At 37.3% G+C, this 19,652-nt stretch overlaps 1 protein-coding gene across 5 annotated transcripts in view; it reads right to left on the reverse strand.

The window, feature by feature from the left end:
* The window catches only part of ANAPC10 (anaphase promoting complex subunit 10), a 39,874-nt gene that overhangs the window by 14,118 nt on the left and 6,104 nt on the right, over nt 1-19,652 (reverse strand). For all 5 annotated transcript variants that reach the window (XR_008730617.1, XR_008730618.1, XM_055700615.1 and 2 more), the window contains exons 2-4: nt 18,106-18,222; nt 16,020-16,110; nt 15,142-15,262 (exon numbers count right to left, since the gene is read on the reverse strand). Coding sequence is in view for 3 of the 5 variants with exons in the window: in XM_055700615.1 (XP_055556590.1) it covers nt 15,142-15,262; nt 16,020-16,110; nt 18,106-18,220 (327 nt within the window). In the remaining 2 variants the exon portion in view is untranslated. The remainder of the gene's footprint in view (nt 1-15,141; nt 15,263-16,019; nt 16,111-18,105; nt 18,223-19,652) is intronic.

Consider the following 19,652-nt stretch of genomic DNA (forward strand, 5'->3'; position numbering starts at 1 on the left):
CAATGGAAAAAACAAAACAAGAATGGCATAATTGAAAACTTCCTTACTAATAGGCCTACAAAGTCCTAAATCTAGAGTTACTGTTGGATATCATCTTACTGCTTAGATACAAGAAGTCAGTAAGAAGCTGATCGAATTGGATTACAAATATATGTGACTTGCTGTATATCAAAGTCCTGTGGGTACATATGCTCCTCTGCTTAATTTAATTCTACTGTGAGAGTAAATCTTTATCTCCTCGTAACGGACAATATAAATAAAAAGAACAAAGTCTAATAATTCCACAATAGAAGTTCTTAACCTAGCACTGCTAGATTTACGCAAAGCCGATTTATGAAAACCTCATACACAGTGACCATCATAATCACAACAGAAACCTGTTCAAACAGAAGGAAACCTACCTGATGATTTTACTAAATGATTTCTCCCGATATGGAACTGCAACTCCTTTCACAACAATGAAAAAACAGAATAAGATTTCGTTTTACCTTTCTAATTATCCTCAGTAACATCACCTTGCTAAGTAGTAACAAATGAATCTCAACATAAACAAACTAGGGTTTTCTGCATTTGCTAGTAGAAATTATCAAAAAAATTCTTTACACACACAGTTAAATTTGACCCAACTGATACAGATGGGGAAAAAAATTAAAAAAGGTAGTAAGTATTAGGGGCTAGAGCCTCATGATTCACTCAGACCGAGAACAGCATTCATAAAAAGCCTCAATAAAAACCGTATTTGCTAACATTCCTTTAACATGACACATAAAACACTCCAGAATTCATTCTGAAATAAAATAGGAGTGGTGAGATAAACCTAGTTTCAGAATCGGACAAAGGCAGTTAGAAAGCACAAGCCCTCGAGCCAGACACATACGCTACATTATCACTCTCATTCCACCCTCTCTTGTGTGTTCCTGCAGAAAATGGGAAAATCCTGGGAAAGGTTTTTCTGTTTCAAATGCATGGTCTCAGTTATCTTACGACAGAAAAGACAAAGAACAGTCCTCAAAGGGAAATAAATTATACTTCAGATCATAGAAACAATTTCATGCACTACTTGAGATAAGGAACAGGATAAAACCACATGCAATTTCCAACCCACCCCACAAAAACAAAACCCAAAAAAACCCACACACACAACTTCACAAAGAATACAATATAGACACTGTCTAGCAGAGGTCTCAAAGCTCCTAGCAGACACATCATTCCTGATCAAACTAACATTTGATCAATCAAGGGAGCAAGGTCTAACTCTAGAGAGGACTGTCATGATGTCTCTGAAGCAACTAAATTTTTTGCTCAGGAACTCCGTACTTGTTCTAGATATTTACCGCTTACCAGGTAGCATTTTCTTCTGCACCTTGAGGTTTGCTTTAACTTCTCATGTGAACAGCATCCCTTTCCATAACTACTTTCTTAATGACACTGGGAATAATCTCAGTTTTCCACTAAAGTGTTAAGCTCCAGGAACAATGAAAAAAATACTATGAAGTTGAAACCCTCTCATATACCTACACGAAATGCATTTGTTTCTCTACTTTTACCTGAAGAAAAAAGTCTGTCTTTTCACTGTTAGAGATACAGAACAATACATTCTTACTACTGTTTATGCATGCCAATACTAGTTGTAAATTTACGGAAATTTCTGCTTGTTTGCTTTGGTGCTGGCCTGACAAAGCATGGCCACTTCCAGTGCATTTTGTGGATTTGTTTTGGAGTACTACAATTAGTTAAATCTGATTGAATTTGCACTGATGTAAACAAAAGATACTTACAACATGGAAGCTCCACATAGGCCAGAAAACAGTAAGTGGTGGACTAATTGGCTCCTAATTTCTTCTACATAGGGGCCACTTCCTCCCCCCACCCCACTTGGAAACTGTTCGGTGGTTAAGATCGTAACAGGATGTTCCCAGCTGCTGTTGCCTGCAAGTTAGTAAGTGGTGGTGCACCAGTTGAGATGACAGCATAGGACTTTCTTAGTTCTTAGGTATCCTAAAAAGTTCTCATTCCTTTTGTATCTTCTTCTTTTATGCTTAGCCCGGGTTAGATGTCAGCTGCTGGCTCTCCTCTTTGAAGGATTTTAATACTGTGTGCTAGCAGTAGCACCCAGAGGGATCAGAATCTTTGATTTGACCTTTCTGCATGTATCTAGCACTTCCCACTGTTTGGAATTATCTAGTACTCCCTCTAAGGATTTCTTTCCGCAATCAAGTCTGTGAGGATAATCAGGTAAATAAAAGCAGATTATTTATTATGCACTGACTATCCTCCCAATCCTGATCCACAGTTTCTGGAAAAAAAAATAGCTTTAATGCTACTGTAAGTTATTTCCAGCTGGCTAGCAACCTCTCCAGAAAGAGAAAAGCAGGAATGAGTGAGCAACATCTTACTACCATCTTTGACACAAAAGAACTCAGTTTTAAATCTTTCAGTGAAGATGCTGGCATTCAGTATTGGCCTCCTACAATGTTCCATTACATACGGGATCCAAAACCAGAGCAGATAACTTTGGATTTCTCAGGTTTTGGGGAACTTCAAGGGAAAAAAATATGGCTGTAGAATGTGGTAGGGGGTAAGAAAAAGAAGAGGAGATAAACAGCCCTCTAACGGTACACGGGGCCCTTTACTACAGGAAAACATAATTTCCCTTTCAAGTGCAGGTCGGTCTGCTGATACCAGGAAACACTTCTCCAAGACCTCCTCCCTAACATGCCACTCACTAGACATTAGAGTCCCTTGTTCCAGTTTCTTCAGTGGTACCTACCTTCTTACTCTGCTAAATGACTGGTAAAGTCAGGTGTGTGAATTCCTCCCAGAATATTCACCACTCCCCCTGCGCTTCCCCAAAAGCCAATAAACAATCCAGCAGGCAAACAAAGGCGGCAAAGATTTTCAGCTTTCGTTAGCTCAAACCTTGACACCTTATGTGACCAGGAGCTACTTCAAACATTCAAGGAAAAAAAACTAACTGCCAATCCATGCAGCAATTTACCCTTGGGAACACACACAATTAAAATTGTTACCAGAAGCTTTCCTTCAGATCTTTACAAGCAAGTAAAACTAAAAGGGATACATGATGTTGTTACAGCAATTAACATTGTATGGAAATTCAGACTGCAGGCATTCCCCTAGTGATCAAAAAAATCTAATTCTGTGCTCAAACAACCTGTTGACCCAATTCCTGCAATGGATTGTAGCACATTTGTTCACAAGAAGTTATAAAAGCAGTAAGATAAACTCATAAGTAATCTGCTGTTTAACAGACAACCACACCTGGGCAGAAAAGCATTATGCTTTAATCTGAAAAAGAAATTAAGATAACCTATACCTAAGAAATAGTCCATTACCGTACTGATAACAGCAAAAATGAAAGACATACATGTCTGCAATTACTTCACTGAAGGAAAAAGAAACACATGTACATGTATGTAGCTATGTGGTCACATGACATGATCTTAACTGCAGTTGAGGGGGGTAGGAACCAAAGAAAACAACCTACAGGTGAATTCAGTCTGCACTTTTTTTTTTTTTTAGATAGACAACCAAAAGCGTAATTTCTGTACTGGCAGGCTTCCACTGACATCATTTGCCACTGGCAATTATACTAGTAGAAGGACTTTAGCAGTGTTTATTCAGTAAGATAAATAGATAATTATCTTAAGTATCACGGTAATCTATCACACATTACCTAGCTTGAACTTTATGATCTGGTTTAGAATAATTTCCTTTTCTCTTAACTTTTATGAATCTAGCAAAAGACTAGAAACTAATCATCTGTCCCTGCATTAAACAGGTTGCCTCCCAGAGTCTCCAACAATATGCCCAAGTGCAGAGAGATTGAAAACAAATGAGAAAACAAATGTTGCTACACACTATGGCTTGCAAGTGAATAGTATTACATGTTTTGTAACTACAGTTAAAACGAATTCCGATCAACTGAGAAGAGTGATCTGATTGAGCACCATGAAGGCATTCTAGATGAGCCTGCACACTGAAACCCAGTACAAACTGTAATGCTGGATGCGCACGTACTGTTCTCAAATGTCGACTGGACAACACATTTGCATTAAAAAGGAGGGGGGGTAGGGGGAGGGGTAAGGAAGGGAAGGGGTTAAAATATTGAAGCAGGGACACTAAGTGTTTGAGTCTTTTCTATGATGCTATCATCTCCCCTTCCACCCACCCACGTTATTGCTCACTCCCATGTTCAGTCTTCAAGCAGAACGCTTAAATGAATGGAAGAACATCAAGCTCACTCTTGATACGTTTTTTATGTTGCCAAAACCAAATCTCTGCCTTTTTCTCTTGCTTCTGAAGCATTAATGATTATCTGAAAGAAGTATCTAGTGAGCCTACATTGGTAAACTGTAATTAGAGATCCCTAAAAACCTTGAAAAACCATTGACCAACAAATATCCCAGTACACTCTCCAAACACAGAACCTTTATTCCAACAGGAACTTTTAGTAAAAAATGATGTGTGAACAGCAGACATTGATGTTCACAGAAGCATACTGCATACAACCCAGCAGGCGGGTTTTCTGTTTTTTTTGGATTATGCCCTGGAGGTGCTGGCACAATGGAATTTCAATACCATAATTGCTTATTTCTCTGTGTGCCAGCCTCTGAAATAACAGGTAAAAACAAAATAACAAACAACAAAAAAAAAATCCCCCACACATAAAACAAACATTCTCTTTTTAAATTACAGGAATCACAAAATAAAATGTTTTTAATTCTCTAGTTCAAGCAATGTAATTTATAACCCTGACACAAACAGAGAAGCAGCACAAAAGGGAAAATACAGAAATAACATAACGTTCCCAAGGTTCAGTTTACAAGGACCTCACACAAAGTTTTGTGTGTTTTTTTTTTTTGCAACTCTTACTAGAAACAGTATTATTTGCTAAAAATGCAGTAGCTGCCAAAAGCTATGATCCATCTAAAGCAAACATGTTTAAGATGGAAATAGAGTGTTAATGCTGAAGAAAGACAGAACTGAGTATACAAGTTTTCTTTTAAAAGTGTTGAAGCAACTGCAGTACAGTGTTAAGTTTATTTTTCATCTTTCTGAGCAAAAATTGATTGCATTTGCAGATAAGCACCTAAATTAGAGAGAAGTACATTAAGACAATAACAGAAGTAATCAAATTTCAAACTTTCTAATTAAACCTCTTTTTCCTGCAGAAGGTTATTGGGAATTCAACACTAGCCTTGGTTCACATGATAGAACAATGGGAAAATTTTCCGAATGGTTGAACGCTAACCCTGACAAGTGTGGAGAGCCAACTACAATACGTTATATGGTAGCATAACCTGCCACCCACGTTGCTGAGAGAACAGCTTTCAAACACATGCACCGAGCTGTAAAACCACAAAATCCCTTATTACACATTGTCCCTTACTTAAGGTGAAATACACTATCCCCCGCCTTTTACAAATCTTGGTGCTTTTTTTAAACCTTCATCTATGAAGTTTATTTAGCAGCTAAACTAGACTGTTTTTCAGACCTTTTTCCCAAATGCCATTTTTCCTGTTTTGTTTCCTAACCAAAATAAAATCATGTTTTTATAGTACACAGCAAAGCCTGTTATGTCTTCTACTGTTGCTTTTATTTCTAAATACTACCTCCACCTGTGTGACATTGTCCAACTTTTTAAAAGGAAATTTCTGATACCTGAGTAATTCATTTGTGAAGACTTATTTCTGGAGTAAAATATTTCCTTTTTTTAAGAAGACACGTGACTCATCACTGGTAAAGTAAAAAATGGTTCCATCTGATTGGAAGACCAGATACTCTGCTATTTACTGCGATTCTTTTCCAGTGTTATGCAATTTGAATATGTTAAAAAATATAAAACTGCCACAGTATGCACAGTTATAGACATGACATTCATGTAAGCCAACCATTGCTGTAGAATGACAAACATACTCCACCCTCATTACAACATGCTGTAGTTATTAGCCAAACATCTTTGCCTTTTCTGAAAGGAGTACATTATAATAAAAACACACCAGCAAAACAAGTAATACAAGGGGACCTGAGATATGGTAAAAGTAATAGCAATTGTTAGAAAACATAACTCAATGTGGGAAGTGAACTGCTTGATGATTTGGTGAACGCATGTAGCCTCACACCACAAAAAAAGATCACTGAAAAATGCTTGTATATAAAACTTTCTTAGTTAATTATTCCCCACTACTACCCCACCCCCCACCCAGATTGTGAATGTTTTGACATTCTTGTTCTGAGTTAGTTCTTTCTATAATTGCCTGGTTTGCACTGGTAAAATTTCAGTCTACCTAAAAAAAAAAAAATATATTCCACAAAGCCAAAGTAAAGCTGTCTGCTTTACCAATGTCTGCTGCTTGAATCATTGCATTCCACAATAGTTAGAGGATATACACAGTTTCTTCAGGGGTTTCCAGTTGCAACTTTGCTGGCAATGGGAATTTTATTTGCAAGTGTTTCTATTCTACTGACAAGGTCAATTAGTCCACCCAACTATTGGTTGTTCTGTCTGATAGCTCAGTGTATTTATTCAAGCAAGCACTTTTATAACCCACAATTGAATGCAGACAGTTACCCTTGTAAACACGACTGTCCACAGGGATTTTCACTACATTTTGGGCATGTAAAAGAAAAAGATGCTTTTCTTCCCTCAGCCTGATAGCATGTAAATTTGATTACAACTTGAATTTCAGGGAGTGAAAGGCAGGTGGGGGGCGCTACCGTTTTAAATATATATGATTTATTGTACCTAAATATACATATTTGGACCAATTTCTAGGAGCTAAAGAACACAGACATTTGACTGATCCCTCTAGGAGCTCCAAAAGTTTGGTAATGATATCAAAGAGAGAGATCAGCATCTCTGATCTATCCGGGCATTAAAAAGAAAGAGCTACAGTTTAAAAGAAACAAAGACATGCTATATGTAGCACTAAGGGTTAAAGGCAACATAAAATGCTTTCACAAAAGCCAGAAGGGGGTGTTGGAAATCAGCCGCAGTTATTGGTTAAAAAAAAAAAAAAGAGGACTATTCCACAGCACTTGCTAGATTTTTTGTAGGTCAGCAGCACAGCCATGCCACTGACAAAATGTGCAAAGAGAAGTGACAGACCCTTGTTTCACAGACCTTTCATTAACACATATATGTAACTCACTTCACCCTTCATACAAAGTATTCTTGCAAAGAAGAGATTCTTCCTTTTTACTAGTTAGGATTGGTAAAGGTGCTAGTCTATAAGTACACGGCTCTTCATTACTCAAGTCTTCATGAACAAATTCTTCTGGGATATAAAGAAGGTAAGAAACTATCATGGAAAACCAGCAATCTTTCATGGCTGTATTCTACCACTTTTTGTTTTTTGCAGTATCTGTAGAATACCCAAAGCCAACTGAAACCATCTGGGCAGTCTGTAGTATAGGAGACAATCAAGAGATAATCAATGAGGAAATATGGATTCCACAAATTAATAAACCTGGTGAACAACACAGAAGTATACACAGTATATTAAATCTCTAATAGCTATTTTAATCAATCTATTTTAATCAATATTAAAGCACCACTGACAACAAATAGCGTTACCAAGAAAAGTTGAGTTAGTATAACAAACTGATGAACAAACAGGAACAACAGGTTTTAGGGACTGGAAGGGGGAGTGCTTTATTTTGGCTTAACTGAAGTAGGAACTTTTATATATAAAAGTGTGTACGATGCTTTACCTTGGCTTTGTGGAATATTTTTTTTTTTTTTTAGGTAGACTGAAATTTTACCAGTGCAAACCAGGCAATTATAGAAAGAACTCACTCAGAACAAGAATGTCAAAACATTCACAATCTGGTACCAATGAACATCACAATTACAGGTTTCAGTCAGTTAGGTATAAACTGGACACAGCCCAAAGTGGGCTTTGACTTGACATATTGGTTCAATACCATAGGCAATCTGCACAGACAAACAAATCACTTAACCTTTCTACAAGATGACTAATATTATTACCATTCTACAACAGTATTATCATCCTACATGCTTCAAAAGTGTTGGAAAATACACTTGTTTAAATTTTTGGTTTCCCATACCAATTTTTACTTGTTGTAAGGCCACAATACTAACCCTAATTTCTGAAAAAAGCACCAATATCAACAGTTCAATTATTTGGCACTCTCCTTCTCCCACACAGAGCACTATCTGCAACCTGCTCCTGTCTGCCAGAGAAAGGACCAGAATTTGTTGATAGTATTATTAGAATACACTACTGGAGGCTTGTATTAAAGTTTATGAAAAATTCTTTCATCATATTGGATGACAGTTTCCCTGCATTGATAATGTGCGCTTTTTTTATCTGAAGCTTTTAGCCATCCATACCAGAAAAATATTTGATAGAAGTAAAAGATAAATCTCTTCAAATCCACCTACTAGAACTTCATGCAGAGAGAAGAGGTGAAATGACGTAACCAAACACTCCCTACACAAAACAGGTATTACACAGCATAACATAAGGTAGAGTCAATTTGATTATTAAATTATTTTGTCTTTTTCTCATTGGCAGTGGAGAGGAAAGCTCTTTCACTTTACGTGGAAAATCATACACGTTTTCTAATTCCTTTTCCACAGTGGAACTTAGATTGAACAATCATGAAAAAGGTTATAATTCCAGGCAAGGCTTTCACATACATGTAAAATTTTGTGCTTCAATCAGTTCCTAGCCTCCATGTACTTGAGTTCCCTTGAGGAAAGCTCTGTACTTCATCAAGTTCCTGCCTTCCATGGAGCTGTTGCCACTTTCTTTTACATGGCTTTTCCTCGGCTTCAGAAGGTAAAGTCAGACTGACAGAATTAAAAATACAGGGCCTCTTTAATGTACCCTTGCCTAATTGAGTCCCTCTGTGGCAAGAAAAGGTTCCTTCATAGAATTGTTTTTGAATGCTGGGATACAAAACAAGAATATTTTTCTACATACAACACATACCACAGCATAAAAAAAAAATGTTTAATTTTCCTCTTTTTTTTCCTCTAAGACCCAACAGAAGACATGTTTATTTCTCTTTAAAGCAGCATTTCACAGCAAAGTAAGATAATGCGTAACAATTTTATGATGTGTGGACCAAAATAATCTTCCACTCTTCAGAATTCTTCTGAATCTAATACGGATCTCTATTTGTATACATGTAACTCATATGCACAAAAGCCTATTTCAACAACTGCATTTCTCACAACTGCATAGTAAGCTCCATTCCAATGTATTTTCATTCCAGGGTACAAAAACCAGGAAAACTGCAATCCTGTTCATAATTTCCACAGTTCCAAGCATGTATTAGTTGATTTCCATAAGCATAAGAACAATGAGCAGGTCATATCATCTACCCTGATGATGACGATAGCATGGAACAGTGATGCTATGCCATTTAATTAGCCTTTCTTTTGTAGAGAGAGGTTCATATGAAGACCCCAGCTGGTGACTCACAAAATATCCTCTCTTCTGGAAGTGGAAATGTGGAGTACAAATCTACATCAAATGGAAATCACCCTGCTTCCTAAACTTGACTACTACCCTTGACATCAAACACAAGGCTTAGTAACTAACCAATACCAGCAGATCATTCTACTCCCCTGGTTTGCAGATTTCCAGTACTGGTAAATTTTTTACGTAAGGAAGAGGTACCATCTACATCCTGATGAATTAAATCCATACGCAACTAGCATAGCAGCAAGGTAACAATCAAAATGAACAAGCTTATGAGATGACCTAATCTGCAGAACATCCCGGACACAGATAAGACAGAATACGGTTTGAAATTCTATAAAACTAAAGCTTACTCAGTCTTTTCTTAGTATCAAGTGTACTTTGCAGAAAGCAGACAATATTTTTAATTGACATTCTGAACCCAAGCAATAATTACGGGTCAGAAATGCATCTTTCCTTATATGGAAGAAAACATCAGCATTATTTCCTCAAATTGCACCAGGGGAGGTTTCAATTGAATATTAGGAAAAATTTCTTCACTGAAAGGATGGTCAAGTATTGGAACAGGCTGCCCAGGGAAGTGGTGGAATCACCATCCCTGGAAGCATTCAAAACAACCATCTAGATGAAGTGCTTAGGGACATGGTTTAGTGGTGGACTTGGCAGTCTTGGGTTAGTGGTTGGACTTCATGATCTTAAAGGTCTTTTCCAGCCTAAATTATTCTATGCTTCTAACCAAAGTACTTGAAGCCTAGTCAGGAATCTAAATAAAGCAGTAACAACTCAGTACTCCATCTTCAGAAGAAAGCAGTTTAAAATGCACCTTAGAGATGTCTGATCAGAGACTCGGAAGCAGTACATTTTCTTGATTCATTAGCTTGCAACAGTCCTGTGACAAGTCAGCACCTAACTGTTCCTCGGTATCTAAGTTTACTCCACATACAGAAAACAGGTTGAGATTGCCACCTGCTGAGTTTCAGAAAACATCTAGGAAAGTCCAGCCTCTCCGCTACAATCACTGGACATTACGGGAATAGAAAGATTCAATTGGGTCAGACTTCCTTAACTTCCTCTCAGAAAGGCTTCCCAGTTTTGTCATTCCTCTGGTTGATAATTCCCTGTTCTAGTGCAGAATCTCTTAAAACAGTGAAGAAGCGGCCCTGTCCGTGGTGCTTGGCCACAACACCATGCCACCAGGGAGAATGCTGCGCTTGCCACAGCTCTGGAGTACCTGGTTACAAAACACCAGGCAAGACCAAAAGGGCTAGAAAACAAACTGAAAACAAAGTTGACAGCAATTCAACTAAAGACAACAAAAAGCTGAAACAAAGGACTCACACTGTTGCCAGGAAAGGTGTATTAAGGGCTCTCACCTGAATCTTCAAAGTCATCTTCAGAACAGAGTCTTGTTGAAAAGGCCAAGTAGGCTTTTGTTCCAGAAGAAAAGCATTGGGCAAGTCAGTTAAATAAAGCAGGGCTCTTCCAAAACAATGTTTAATACTTTGTATCACTCTGATGCAAAGTTTACTACACGGGACCTCCAGTGACCAACTGTCTTTTTTCCTACCTAAGGGCCATCCTTCCCTGCGTAGTGGTAGAGCATGGCACGCCTATGAAGGTTGTTAACCAGGGGAGTTACCCTGTTCCATGAGCCTTGCTTCAGACTTAATGGCTTGCCAAGAGCAAACACCTTGCTTAACTAGGTTACACAGAGCCGCGATGCTATCTGCATATTTACTGCATAGGGAGCACACACTCCCAGCCAGAGGCTTCCCGTTCCCCCTTCAGTGGGTTATTTCTGATCATTTCCTTTTAGGCCTGAACTTTAATACATCTTACCTGCCATGTGGATTATTATTACCTGTGAGCAATTTGAAAAACAACGTACAAAAAGCAATGCCACATGCTAGCAAAGGTTTGGTCCTATGACAAAGCTTCCCAGTTTCTCTGAACTACACAAACAACTAAATGAAAAACACGTCCTACTCCAAATCAAAAAGCATGAGATATCCAAAAGCATGCTGGAGGAATTAACTCCTGCTGGGACAGGAAGGAAATTGTACCTGTCTAGTTGCATCTTACCTAGTTACAGCCAAGACATGTACACCACATTCTGTTGTCGAGTCCTCTACAAGGCACAGCAGAAAACTTTGTCTCTTTCAGGAGGGGTTCTGGCTCTTAAAGCAACTTTAATTTGGAAATTAAGCAGCAGTGGCTTCTCAATGTGAACTAATGTAATGACTAACTATTTCTAGAAAGTCTGACCCACACTTTCCCAATGTCTTGTGTTAGCCAGTTCTACATCTTTGGATTTACAAGAGTTTACAGGTGTCTTGCTTTGCTGTGTAAAGGCCCTACATTATAGGCTGACAGCAGAAGCGATTGAAACTACTAGGTGATTATTACCCAAAAACCTATCTGCACTTAGCATTACAACACTTAATTTTTTCATGACAAGATGAACTGCTGATGACCTAAATGTCTTGGAAGGCAACAAGCTGGTGACCATTATTTGAAGAGACCAGAGATCTCTTGCAGCCAAGATTTCACTCACATCCTTTGTGGCAAGTTATTTTCACATTGTGAGAAAGTGTAATAATTTAAATCACATACTGAAGAGTCTGGATACTGTTCCAGAAGTGCCTCTACGGACTACCATCCAGACTGTTTGCACCATTATGTGGGGGAATTCTGAGACTGGAAATGAGAAAATATCTGCTCTTCAAGCTTGACAGCTGTAATAAAAAGGCATTTAAGTTGGAAGAGGCGGCTTACTGCACACTCTTAACTGTAGTTCCTTCAGCCGAGCAAGGGAATAATACTGCCAGATTATGACAGCTATTCTCACCCATTTAATGGGGTACAAATGACTTGTTTCTCAGAGGGGGGAAAAACCCACCAAACCTTTTATTCAGAAAATTTCATCTTACGTTCCGAAAAGAACATGCCTGCATACTAGACAAACTAAAGCTAATCTTATATTAGTGATAAAAACAAGCCTAACAGCACATTGCATTATTTTGAAAGTTAGACCATTAAAAAAAAAAAACCACATCACAGAACTTTCATTAGACACTATGAGCTGGGCAAGCATCCATGGAAAAATATAAAATCATTTAGCTGGATTTTCCACCCAGTTAATCAGTCCTGAAGCCAATGGAATCACTGTATAATTAAGCAGATTTCTCTGAAGAGCTCATAACAGTTCACACTGTTTTAACAACCTGCCTATGTGTCAGAGAAGCTGAAGGAAAGAGAAAGTTTCAGGATTGAAGAAAAATTTAAGTAACAACCCAAGTATCAAACGGTTTAAGAAATATGAAAATTGATATCCATATTTAACATCACAGTGGTGACAAAGTTAGTCACTAGTATTCTACAGCACTGAAGTATTGTATCTCATTAAGCAGCTTGACCGTGATTTCGTCTCAGTTTTGAAATAAAAAAAGCATATGAGCATGTGGTATGCATAAGAATGACTGCTCTCATGCAACATATTACAGTCATATTAATATACTATAAAAGATACTAGCAACTTGTTTAATTTAGAAGTGCCCTTTTTAACTAAGTACATTATGTGTAAAATCCTGTGTTTAACAAGAAACTAGCCAAAGAAATACTGCCTGAGAAACTGCCTAAGACTGAATAGAATAAGCTTATTATACATTTTATTATTATTATAAGTTATTGTTTCTATAGAACCTTAACAAGACACATATCCTCAAAAGTGGAAGTTTACCACTGTATAAGAAACTTAAGCTATTGCAGTTACATGTATAATCCTGCACTAAACATTATTATAAAAGGATAACTGAAAGAATGGACAAGCACAAAAATCAAACTGCTAATTACAGACAACAATGACATCTAGTGGACACTCGGAAAACACACCCACAGCCCAACAAGGAAAAGATCATCTGCTGTTACTGTTAAAAAATGTGCAATTCCCAAATTGCTATGTTACGATTAAGACTGAATTTGCAGCTGATTAAGGTCAAAGTAATGTGATGAATCATTTCTTTCAAAAGAATATTTAATTTAAAAAAAAGATTTAGGATAAAGTATAGGTCAACACCTGAGAGATCACAGATCATTCACAGTATATAGATATGTAACAGAGGCATACATGTTTATTACACTTTCCATTCCCACTGCATCTAAAACCTACTTATTAGTTGCTCTTGCTGGGACTTCAAACACTGGAAAAGGTGAAAACAAAAATCCCAAAAGTAAAAATTCAAACCACTATTTAGCACCTCCCTTTTCCTCATCATCCTAAGCCTTCTGTTACTGTAACACCTGCCATAAGGGAGGAAAGTTGAACCCTCCCAATATATCAGTAGCTGCTGAGCTTCAGAGAAGAGCAGTCTGAAACATGAGGCTACTGTAACTCATAATTAGCAAAGATACCTGCTCATGAGTAGTTCACAAGGTAAGCTACAAATATCATGGATTATTTAAAATCTGCTTTTACCACTTACTAAAAGGCTAGCAAAACTAAACAGTTACAGGAACTCAAATCTGATCTCAGTTATTCCATCAAAGAAACTTTTCCTAGCTAGAAGTGTCACCATGAAAAAAAATACTGTTTTGACTATTACACTTATGTAAATAAAAACATTCACAACACACTACAAATCTATGTCCCATTCGAAGTCTTTAGCATCAAATGTCATATCTACAGAAATGGAAACTGGATTTTGCCTCACTGTTAAAAACAAAAACACTGAATCTGTTCCAAAATTTCTACATCTCAGTGACTGTCCAGTATAAAAAAACCACACTGCAAAAGATTAGAAATAATACTTGTAAATTATGGTAAGATGTGTTCATAAATGATGTTTTACTTATGTTAGACTTACCCATTTTAATTGGTATCTTGCATGCTTTGTAGATCATTATGGTAAAGCGAGTGTTGCAATTCTGCTAGCTCTCACCATCAGTAGTGGCTAGAGTCAACTATTATTAACAAATATGTAGTAGATTCTCACTTATATGAAGATTCTCTAACCAGCAGAAAACAAGCAACGTTTGCATAACTGATAACTCATTATTAGGCTTTGTGTCCCAGTTTCTTTTTGCCAGGGTGTCAAAGTAAGCTTTGAACCAGATGCTACTAGTTACTAAGAGTACACGCAGCTTCCCAAAAATGAAATCCAGACTCCAAAGACATATAAGCACCATACACAGGCATAATTAAAACCTGTAGTTTTAAATTCTGATTCCTAGTCAGGCTCAATAGCGAGCAACCCATTCATAAAATAAAAAACGCATGAATTTGACTTAAGTCTAAATACGTAAGTATTTAAAAGCTAAGTTTCCCTTTTGATATATGCAATGCATAGGGTTTGCAGATATTTTAAGCAAGATCAGTTTAACCATTTTTAACAGCCCTGTTCTAGAAAACCTCAGTCTTTTATTCCATTACAGGTATATCAAAGTCTGTTCTAGAACCATGTTGGTAATGGACCCTGAAGAAAACCACAGAAACCAGCCCAGTAAATTTGCAAGATAAAAACTAAAAGCAAGTATCAAAATTAACCCAGGCATTTCCCCCCTTCCAAGCACAAGGTCATATTTTACCTCCAAAAACCATTTTACTACATCAGATGTCCTAATGAGAGAGGACTATTTTAAGACAGAAAGCAAAGCACCATTGACCTACCCGGATTTCCTGGAGATTATGAAAATTATTTCCTACTCTGACAGAGATTTTGCTTGGAGTGTAACTTTCATCAGATTTGTAGTCTGCATAAATACATAATGTCTTCACTGTTGTTTTTCTTCTGCAAGAAGCAAAAAAGCTATGTAAGCATCATACAGGAAAACATTCAGGATAGTTATTACAAACTAGCAAAAACCTAAGGATTGAAATGTTCTAAAACTTAACACAAGTGTGTCTACTGATTTATAAGAACTCCACTGTTAAAGCAGCTAGGTGTTTTTCCACATTGCTATGCACACAGAGTTGATTTTCCCTGCTCCCCTTTGTCTGCCTTCAGAAGTGTCAGTATAACACAAAATACAACAAAAGGCCAAATGCCAACTTTCATGTGATAAAGCATGTTTAGCTTATCAAATATGGGCTCTATTACTATACCAAAGAGTCCTCCAGAAAGCAAATAAAAAAAAAAAAAAAAAAAAAGGTGACAAACTTCTCACCTCACCTTAAAGAGTCTGGTTAAAGAAAAAAGACTGAAAGCATCCTACACAGAACAGAACAAGAAAAGGTTTCTCAAACCTACCCTTCAAATTACACTCAAAGACAGAAAGTCAGGACAAAAATGTCACCTTAGGAAGGTAACTGAAACTGTTACAAATTACATACATAAAACCATTCCTTTTTGTTCCTTATTTAGGCATTCAGTAACCATAACATTTGAAATCCTCATTTTTATAAACACTATCTAACTGGCTTCTTACCAGTTGGGTAACAGGATTAACCCTGGAGTCCTTGCACTTCCAGAATTCCTATATTGGTGAACAGTAATAAATACAAAGTTACACAGAACACCCTAACCCATACAGAGTAATTTTTAATACCTAAATTGGATGTTCACCAAATGAGGCTGTGATCCATCTGACTGCCAGTAAGTTTCTAGATTATCATCTCGTAATTGATCCACTCCAAATCCTAAGAAAAAGAAAATGTAATAGTCTTGAATATCCCATTTCTGTGATGCAGGCACCACAGATACAACTTTTCTTCAGCTATTACAAACCAAAGGATGTATCCTCAGTTTTAACACAAGGAAATATTTCTAGATAGCTGAGTTTTGCCTATGGTTTTGTGACCAAAACTGCGATGTGGGAATCTGTCAAAGTTCATTGCTTGAGTGTCTTTATATTCTTATCTCTTGCTGAAGTCTGTGGGGTTTGAAATCATTCAACATGTCCTGGAATATCAAATGGTTAAGTAGTAATTCATACTAATTGCAAGAACAATACCAAATGGTTAAGCTTTTCCACATATTCTATAATCTAACTGCTGAACTAAAGGAAAATTGTTATCAGAGACCATTTGTTTATTGTAAAATTTTAGCCAAATGCAAAATTTTCTTTTCAAATATTCTCCTGAAATATTTGTACCTTTTCAAGTTGGTGACTAGAACAAGAAATAGATGCAAAAACCAGTATTCCTGAAAGTTAATACTGCCACATTAGAAGAAACAACTCCAAATCTTTTTTCCATTCCCTCATTATTTGTCTTTTGAGTAATCACATGCCTTTGTTTGCCCACATTAGCTGCAGTTTTAATTCAGCTGTTTAAGTTTAATCTGCTACAAAAAACTGTCTTCACTCTGAAGCAACTGAACTATGGTATTTTTCTCCAGGACACCAGAACATCAGACCGAAGCCATTCAACGTGAGCTCAATATGGTGGCATAAAGGGATCATTGACTGTAGGCTGCAGCAAGATACCAGATCAGTTCCCAGCAGATATTTCTGAAATAGCAACTCAACCACCTCAGATGGTAAGAATACAGATTTTCAGGTATTTTGAGCAGGTATAAGCTATCATTAACTGCACCTCAAGACCATTTACAATAGTCCCGTTTCACTTGCAGGATTTAGAGAGCTACAATATAATAGCCAAGCCCACACAAAGTTCAGACAGAATGTTTAGGTCATCCAGCTGCATGGCTTTTCTAAGTCAAAAATTGACGATACCCAGGAAAAATGCCAAAGCATAGTAACGATTGCACAGTGCTGGGTATGTTTCTGCTCACATGGTTGTGTTTGTTCACTGTGCAAGTAAAAAAAACTAAATCAGTATAAAATCAGTAAAACATCTGTTTTGTTAATATGAGATATTTCCTCATTGTAGGATATTTCTGATGTAATTACCACTTTCATATTGCATCAAATATAGACTAGGCACAAATCCTTCATAGTAGTGTCCTGGTTTCAGCTGGGACAGAGTTAGCTTTCTTCTTAGTAGCTGGTGCAGTGCTGTGCTTTAGATTTGGTGTGAGAACAATGTTGACAGCACACTGATGGTTTTGGGTGTTGCTGGATAATGTTTATACCAAGTCAAGGACTTTTCAGTTTCTCGGGCCCTGCCAGCAAGAGGGCTGAAGGGGCACTGGAAACTGGGAGGGGACACAGCCAGGACAGCTGACCCAAACTAGCCAAAGGGATATTCCATACCATGGGACGTCATACCGAGTATGTAAAGCTGGGGGAAGAAGTAGGAAGGGAGGGACATTGGGCATTATGGTGTTTGTAACCACGTAACCATTACACATGATGGAGCCCTGCTTTCCTAGAGATGGCTGAACACCTGCCTGCTGATGGGAAGTAGTGAATCAACTCCTTGTTTTGCTCTGCTTGCATGTGCAGCTGTTGCTTTATCTATTAAACTGTATCTCAACCCACTAGTTTTTTCACTTTTACTCTTCTGATCCTCTCCCCTATCCTGCTGGGGGGGCTGGGGGGAGTGAGTGAGTGGCTGCATGGTGCTTGGTTGCTGGCCAGGGTTAAACCACGGTAAGTGGCTACCCTTATACTACCAGCAGTTTTACTGCTACACTCTGTATGTGTGTTTTCTTATCAAAACGTAAACCATTATATATCCTAATAACAAAAGTGTACATTCAGCTTTTTACATTATTTGTTGTGCTTTTACCTGGCTTACAGGATGAAAGAGACCAAACTGCTTGTGAGCCTATTTCTCTAACAGTACCAGTCCTCTCTAACTGCTTTGGATCAGCACCAGGTGGTGTCTTGTTTGGGGTAGTCATTTCTAGTAAAAGAAAACAATGAGTTAGTTGATACATTTTTAGCTTGATGGGAAAATTAAAGGGTTATGTTCATTCATATAGACACTTTAATTCTTTGGCCTTACACTTACATATAGTCTTCAGAATATGTGCTTTATACATGTATACATATACATTTTTGCATGTCTGTAGAATCTTTTATTTATATAGATAACAAAATACTATACAAGTAAAAAATTTATATCTTTAAATAAAAGGTTCCACATACATCTCAATTTTGTGTCCTTAAAAATTCAATACAAACTTGGAACAATTATAAGACATATTGTACATTCTAATTCATACACACAGAGTTAGTCAGGGTTTCAGGGTGGGTTTTTTTTTTTTTTTACTTTTTTGTTTGTTTTTAAGAAATTAAAACAGATCTTGTTGATTTAAAGGCTAGCAATACATATTCGTTTCCCCTTCACATACACTTAAAGGGTTTTCCTAACCTGTAAGTTCAGAAGTCTAATCAGAAGCTAGAGCAAACCTGTCCTCCTGGAGATGCTTCTCCTTAAGAACAGGAAATGAGAGTTCAAACAAATTGAGTAGTGTCTAATTTGGTAGGGATTCATCATTAACACATTTACCCATGGTCCACTTCCTTAACTTCATTTGGAATCCTTAATCTGTGACTTGCACTGCTCAAGTTACCACATTCAGCCTCAACACCTAGACTACTGCTACACATACTACAACATAATCATGCTGGATTTCACATATTATGGAGCACTTTACTACTCCCTAGACTTTTTTTAAAAAAGAAAAAATTCCAAAAGAAGCATAAGTCCCATGCAAGGAACTACAGTAAAGTTTAAATTTTAATGTAAAACACTCGAGAGCCAGGGAATTAAGAGTTAACATCTAATCCTTTGTTTACATGTGTAACATCATATTATGCTCTTATTCTTGGGGAACATCTTCCTGCCTAGACAGCAAATGAAGTATTCAACTAGGCTGGCGTCCACAAGATCCAGACCTTACCCACTACAGAACTGATAAAAGGCAGAAACAAGACTTTCTATGTAACAACAACACTGCAGCTAAAAACTTGTCTGACACAGGAAATCCGAATTCTGTAGTGCACATCCCTGTCCATACCAAACATTTTCTATTGGTCCTTGGATAAGTTTGGGGTTTTTTGTTTTTCTTGTGCAAACAGACTTGAAAGACTCCCAGGTTTGGGGGGTTTTTTGCTGCCTTTGCATATACAAGACTGCAGTCCTGACTAGCATTAAAAAAATCTGAAAAGAATAGTTACATGTACAGTAAAATTTAAGTACTGGCAACAGCAAGCATCACAAAAATCCACAAAGTCCTGCTCAAACACCATCCTCAAAAAAGTCAGTTGAACACTACACATAATCCCACATATATCACATATATATTCATATACTCACAGATATACTAA

The sequence above is a fragment of the Falco cherrug genome, chromosome 1, assembly GCF_023634085.1.
Source record: "Falco cherrug isolate bFalChe1 chromosome 1, bFalChe1.pri, whole genome shotgun sequence".
Taxonomy (NCBI): Eukaryota; Metazoa; Chordata; class Aves; order Falconiformes; family Falconidae; genus Falco; species Falco cherrug.